This window comes from Pyrus communis, chromosome 7 (genome assembly GCF_041283825.1).
Source record: "Pyrus communis isolate YQ-2024b chromosome 7, ASM4128382v1, whole genome shotgun sequence".
NCBI classification, from domain to species: Eukaryota; Viridiplantae; Streptophyta; class Magnoliopsida; order Rosales; family Rosaceae; genus Pyrus; species Pyrus communis.
In genome coordinates this window covers 5836654-5843469 of record NC_142571.1, presented here as the reverse complement: position 1 = coordinate 5843469, position 6816 = coordinate 5836654, and the positions used below count along the sequence as shown (strand labels likewise).

Here is a 6816-nt window from a genome sequence, read left to right as displayed (position 1 = left end):
CCCTATTCTTAGTTAATTCATTGGTTATTTTGTGAGAATTTTGATACTCTTAAATTATATTTCTAATGTAGGATATGCGACTTTCTCTTGAGCATAAAGTAATCAAACGCATGAATTTTGGAGTGATTCCAATCAGAGGATGTTTGTGAGTCTTCCAAGGTGATTGTGTCAAGATTTCATATTTTTCTACTAAGCCGTTTGACCATGGCGAAAAAAAGAAGGTCCAGCGCGTAGCTTTCTCAAATTAATGTTTTTGGACGTTTTAGGTATTTTGAAGGTAAATGTGGCATATTTTGAGGAAGATGGATTTGTTGGGGACGTCCTAAGCTTTCAAAAGAGAACTTCTGGACCAAATCAGAATTGATTTGGCGGTCAAAAGTGTGTTTTCCTAAGAAGTCTGAATTTAACTTTAAATAGAAACCTTTTATTTGCTAGTTTATTATTTTATCATGTTTTCTAGTTTTATTCTAAAACCTTTTGTACTATAAATAAGGATTTTGGCCATTAGGTTAAGGGAGGGATCAATTTCAAGAATTTGCTGGGCTTTGAGGATTTGAACTATTGTTTCAAGATATTTTCTATCCATGTTTTTAATAATATTTTATTTTATAATTGTTCGTAACTATTTTTTTTCTCCCTAAAACTCAAATATCATCATTTTATATGTTGAAACTCAATATTCTCTTAACTTTGACTAAGTTCTTCTTATTCCGTCAAAATAGTATCAAATGTAATGATGTACATGGTAATTTTGTTCTAGTTGGCATCGTTGGACCATTAAGGACATAATGCCTCAAAACGTTTAGCTCTCATTTGTTTGGTGACTTTATGATGCTCATGAGCAGTGCATTTCTAATTAGTTTAACCGAAATCTCTTAATCTCTCGTCCAAATTTATCATCAATGGAGAAAACCACAAAAGACAGCCCAAGAAAAAAAAAAAAAAAAGAGTCAAGTCCTTGGTGCATTGTCCAGCAGTTTTATTAAGAGAAGACAACAAGGTTACAGATTAAACAAGCCTGCAAATGCACAAATACCAGCTCTTATTGGTTTGCATGCTAGGCCTTCTTTCCCGCTGAAAGAGAACCTCTAAATTAACTAAACCTAGCTAGCTGCTGATCCGCGGAAACTCCCCGGCCGCCTCACTTCTGCGTATCTTTGCTGGCGTGGCTCCTGGGCTGGTAACAGATGGACAGAAGATTACGTTCAAAATTTGCTAATTAAAATCATAGAACCTAAGCGAAATATATGAGGCCGTAAAAAGGCTTATATTTATAACCTACGAAATGAAATACCTTAATCTGTGTACTCTCTTCTCTTATCCTCTCAGTGCTCTCAGGCCTTTGCAGATCCACATTTCTTGATTTTTGCCACGCAATTGTCTATTGGCCTAGTATGAGGCAAGTACATCAAGGGGCATCCCGCATTAGCGCGTTCCATCCTGCAGCATCAAATCACCGAAACATTAGAAGATTATTAAGATTATAACAACAAAGTTTCCAATTTTAGTCATGGAGAGGAATTTGTTTAAGAGTACTCACTTATAATTAAGGAGGAAATGGTGAAGGAAAATAGCAATTTCCAGCTTAGCAAGATCATTTCCGGGGCACAGATGGCTTCCAGCTCCAAAGGGAAGAAAACTTAATGCTTTCGGTGTTAAATTCTGGGCCGGCAGAAAGCAGGAAAACAAGTTAGATGTAAGTATAAATTTTTGTTTTTCATAATTATTAGTAAATTACAGGTGTTTAAAAACTTACATCCCATCTGGAAGGGTTGAATTCCATTGGGTTTGGATATAATTCAGAATCATAGTGAATGCTCCTGAACCACACCAATACTTTCCAGCCCTTAGGAATGCTGTAACCTGAAATTGAAGCCATTAAGTAAATTTCTGAGGTCTCATAGTTATTCAAAGAAAAATGTGTAACCATTGAAGATATGTATGCAGAGTAAAATACATAAGAAAGAAAATCTTAACCTACCATTTATTTTGACATCCTTCTTTGCCTCACGAAAGACGGTGAGTGAGAATGTTATCACGCGCAGAGTTTCGTCAATCACCTATGGAGTTTAAAACAGTTAGCTGGAATCACTTGGCAGCTGCTGAATAAAGACAAAAGTGAAGGTGAAGCCACTTACCTTTGAAAGATAGTCCATTTCCCTATATTCCTTAAGTGTCATGCCCTTCTGCGTTGGTGGCCTCCTCTTGAGAATCTCCTCTTGCTCAGCCTAAAGTTGTTCAAACATGATTAGCAAATAATATTTAAAGTTTTTAGGAGTCATCAGACAGAATTCATCAAACGATATCGGTGGATTGATCAAACCAGAATTCATTGAATAACAGCATAAATATCGATCAATTTAAAAAATGCGGCCTAATCAAAGTGGATTGATTATGCATGCAAAATGAAGGCTAAAATGCTGCGACTGGTGAATTGTGTCATTGCGCCTGCACAGGCAAATCAGTCCCCTAATATTCAAAAGGAAAAGGAGACAATAAAAGAACTTCATTCAAGATGAACTAACCAAAAATATGTGAATTCAAATACCTTAGCTCTCTGGAAAGCTTCTGGGTTTGCTTGTAGGAAAACGGTAGCCCACATGATGGTATGGCCGGAAGATTCATGGCCTGCATTCAAGTACATTAACAGTACGTCTATAATTTCCTCATCGGTAAGTTTTCTTCCATCATCTTCCTCAACATCCAGCAGAGCGTCCATCATATCTTTCTTCTTTGCATAGTAGTTTCCGGCCTTTCTTTGAGCTCTTCGATCATCCACAATTGATTGAAATATAGCAACAAGATTTTTCCGAGCCTGAAATGCAAAGACCTCAGTTAAATGCTAAAAAAATTACAAACACAACTGTCCAAGTTATGAAACCAAAAATCCAATTTAACAGTTCCTCACCTTAAGTGCTTTATGGTATGCAAATCCTGGAAGATTGATTGCCATGGCTCTAACTCCGTAGTTAAGTACTGTATATTCCCTCTCCAGAGCCTCCATGACTGACTCGCTCTCCGAGCTAAGAAAGATGTACATAATAATCTTGAAGGTAAGCTTTCTGAGTTGAGTTAAAAACTCTATTTGTCCCATTTTGGACCATTTTTCCAAGGACCTTATGACAATCTCTTCAATGTACTTCATGTACACGGAGAGTGCTTCATGACCATTGACTGGAGCTGCTGTTAGCCTTCTTAGACGTTTGTGTTCCTCGTAAGATATACCAATGAATGATTTCTTTCCAATTAGCTCCACAGTAGAAACAGGCCACCCGGGTTTGAATGCATCGTCATCTGTCAAAACTCTTTTACTTGTTTCAGGCGTTGTAACAATGACACTTGGGAACCCAAACATGAAGGCCTTGTAGATTCCAGTTTTCCCAAATCTGTATTGTTCATTGATATGGTAACATAGTTACACTGAAATTAGTCAAATTGGCTAAATATATGGCACACACAAAACGATAATCAACTTCCAAATAATTCAAATGAAAAAAGGGTCAACCAAAGAAGAGTGTATGTGTCTGTTTGCGCGCGCTCGTGTTAGACTCGCTTTTGAGTTGAAGTGACAAATGGTGAGGCAAAAATATTTTCTGCTTCTTATTCCCATAAACTATAGTGGTGGCCACCTATTGAACTTGTTAGTTCATCTAGTTTCCTAGCACACATGTCCGTTTTTTATTCTAAACTTTTTAATTTTGTTTGTTTGTTATTTTAAAACGGGGAAAAAACAAAGGAGAATATTAAAAGCAGTTTCTTTTCTAAAGAGAATCACTTGCAAAAAAGCAGTTCTTGTCGATCAACTCAACAAATTGGGAACATATTCCTAATGTTTGGAAAATTGACTTCCATATCCTCAGTAGGAATGAGTCAAGTTCTCTATTCTCCATTATATCCCACTTTTGCACCTAAATGCATGCCAAGTGCTTTCTTTGGTCAGAAAATGCCAAGTAGTTGAGGACAAGGGAGAAGCATATTGAAATTAAATTAGGCTACTCATTCAAAATATTAACAACTTTACCAAATCCCCTCAATACAAAAATGAAGATATTCTCAACCCATCAAAGAATAAACTCTAAAACCATTTTTTATTTTTCTTTATTTAAGGTAAATTGACTCTTCATCAGACGAGATCAAGCAGACGAGGAAATTAGTGGCCTCATTAAAACCTGACTTGTTAAAACGACTTGAAGAAACTTTGTCAAGAAAAAAGAGTACCACTTCTACCAAATATAAAACCTTTTTTTATTTTTATTTTAATGTTTACTGTTAAACCCAAATTTCTTATAAACAAGATTTGGGATATTTTATAGTTTTAATTAGCATCCTACATGGACAATTTGGTTTAACATGACCACCCATTGTACTCTAAAGTCCTCATGTACAGTTAGTGTGTGGGACAGAGAAGGAGGAGATAGGCCCCTCTTATCAAAGGCTTAAATAAAAATCCGTCTTGTTAACTTGACACAAGTTCAAATAATTTCTTGGGTAGTTTCAAGTTTGACATATCCTATGTGGACAATTACATGTAATGCGAAAAACAAGAGAAGGCGTGAACCGTGTCGGAAATGAGGACAATTTACATGGCACATAACGTTATTGTGACGGTATTTTATGTCATCCAGAGTTTTTCGTAGGACAAAGAGAGCAGTGAGCCTTCCTAAGCATGCTAAAACAAGGGTTTTTGTGCAGAAAACTCAAAATAAGGAGCGGTGAAAATTTGGGAGTATTTACATGAAGTGTGGTGGTGGCAGTCACCCACATTGTGTAAAGACTGTCCTCAACAAGTGTCAAACATGCACACAAAATATCAGTTACACAAATAAATTAGAGGACAAAAGCTTTGGTTACAAATGTGACAGTGAAAGTGACAAAAAAAAGAAAAAAAAAAAAGGCAATTATGTAGCGTTTTTGGTTACGTTTTCTACTCTGTACTTCACAAACGTTACTTGTGGTAAACAAAGACGTACAACGCAAGATTTTCCCATGTTGGGACAAATTGGTAATTCAAACACCCATTTACGGATACATAGAGTGCAAACATGATCGACATTTTGGTAATCATTTATTTTTTGAACACTTCATGATATCGACCAGATATCGACACTGTAAGCATATACTGATATCCGGTACTAAATGTATCATTTTGGCTCAATATCAACCACATAACGCAACTTAGTTTGCTTTTAGCTAAACAAGGAAGAACAATATAACTTTGGCAAAATTAGAGAGAGAGAGAGAGAGAGAGAGGTGAAATTTGACCTGGAAACAAACGTATCGAGAAAGGACTCAGGATTGTTAGACTTGAAAGCTCTGAGGAAGGACCACATGTTGCCAATGAAAGGCAAGCCCAAGTCACCAGGTGGGAGAGAGTACTGCCTTTCACCCAGCTTGGTTTCATACAGCAACCGATTCGCATTCTTGATAAGCCACCAGAAGGCCACAAGACCAACAAAGCTCAACAAAAGTACCATCCAAATGGAACCCAGCCCCGTTCCCACACCCACCACGAAACCCATCACCATGATTCTCTTTTGCTTTGTTATAACTTACTACTCACTCACTAAAGAAACTGAGAGGGAGCGAGAGAACGAGAGAGAGAGAGAGAACACTCACCCTGTGAGCACAGAAAGAGAGAGAGAGAGAGGGAGGGAGAAGAAGCTCGCACTTTGAGTGATATCCCTCACTCTGTTTCTGTCTCTTTGTTTGCTCCTTTATATATACTCCTAGGCATGGCCCGAGAGAGAGAGAGAGAGAGAGAGAGAGAGAGCCTAAAGGGGTACAAAATGAGTAAGAGAGAGCCTACAGGGTATAAAATGAGTAATGTTATCTGTACCATATTTTTATACCATATTTCTATATCATTTTAGATGGCATCTGATGTCAATAATCACATCATTTGAATTAATTAGATTTTTAAATTTAATTCATTTGATTAATTCAAATTTAGTTCATTTGATTAATTCAAATGATGTGGCTGTCCACATCACATGCGACCTAAAGTAATATGAAAATATGGTATAAAAATATGGTATGAATAATATTACACATAAGGAAATTGTGATTTGTCATAATAAACCAAATAAAGAAAAGAAAAAAACAAACAAACCTGTGTGATAAGACATACATATATGCCGGCCCTTTACCTATATTTTTTGTTTCGTCGTGTTGTAAATTGGCTTTGATTCTTTTAAACCTGCACCATTCGTGTATACTTTTATTTTGGCATTTTTCTAATCTAAAAGCCATTTAAAGTAATGTTTAAATTTGGACAATATGTGGAATTTCTGACTAAGATCCTTCTGGGAAAATATAGAAAAATACTAATTTGCAGGCTAAATAAAATTGTAGAAATGATTCTTTCTTATCATTTATCAACCCACATACAAGGTTATATACACAAGTAGGCAGCCGTTGGGCTTTAGTTTTGTAACCACAACTCTATAATTAATTACCTAATTACACCACAATAACAACCAAATTGTAAAATCTCTTAATCACCCTAAATTAGCATTAGCTCCTTTTAAATGTGAGGATTCTTCTCACACAAAAATGAGTACAGATATTACGAAAAATACAATGTATACACATTGTTAAAAGATAATAGATACAATCTACGTAACATCCATATATAGAGTTCACCAAAAAAACAATCCATATATAGCTAAATATTATACCATGTAAAAAGAATTACAATATTTGTTATGAATTTGAAGTGACTAGATACTAAGAATAACATATAATGCTTTTCTATTATATACTAAACCTAAAATTAATAATACCTACTAGGAATCTCATTTAAATCCACATGAAAAT

At 35.7% G+C, this 6816-nt stretch overlaps 1 protein-coding gene across 1 annotated transcript; it reads right to left on the bottom strand.

The window, feature by feature from the left end:
- Positions 1-958: 958 nt before the first annotated feature.
- Positions 959-5813, bottom strand: LOC137735675 (ent-kaurenoic acid oxidase 1-like). The gene is made up of 9 exons (XM_068475123.2): positions 5263-5813; positions 2909-3386; positions 2549-2815; positions 2139-2228; positions 1982-2060; positions 1757-1863; positions 1541-1662; positions 1295-1440; positions 959-1177 (listed from the first exon to the last, which is right to left on the bottom strand). The coding sequence occupies exons 1-8, from the start codon at positions 5523-5525 to the stop codon at positions 1335-1337; spliced, it is 1512 nt and encodes a 503-aa protein (XP_068331224.2). The 5' UTR covers positions 5526-5813; the 3' UTR covers positions 959-1177; positions 1295-1334.
- Between the last annotated feature and the right edge of the window lie 1003 nt (positions 5814-6816).

What these genes read in the sequence shown, in the direction of transcription:
- LOC137735675 (XM_068475123.2), bottom strand. Translation starts at nt 5,525, where the DNA reads ATGGTGATGGGTTTCGTGGTGGGTGTGGGAACGGGGCTGGGTTCCATT. An exon ending in CTCGATACGTTTGTTTCCAG is followed by an intron (nt 3,387 to 5,262) that starts GTCAAATTTCAC and finishes TGAACAATACAG; the next exon opens with ATTTGGGAAAACTGGAATCT. An exon ending in AAATGGACTATCTTTCAAAG is followed by an intron (nt 2,061 to 2,138) that starts GTAAGTGGCTTC and finishes TAAACTCCATAG; the next exon opens with GTGATTGACGAAACTCTGCG.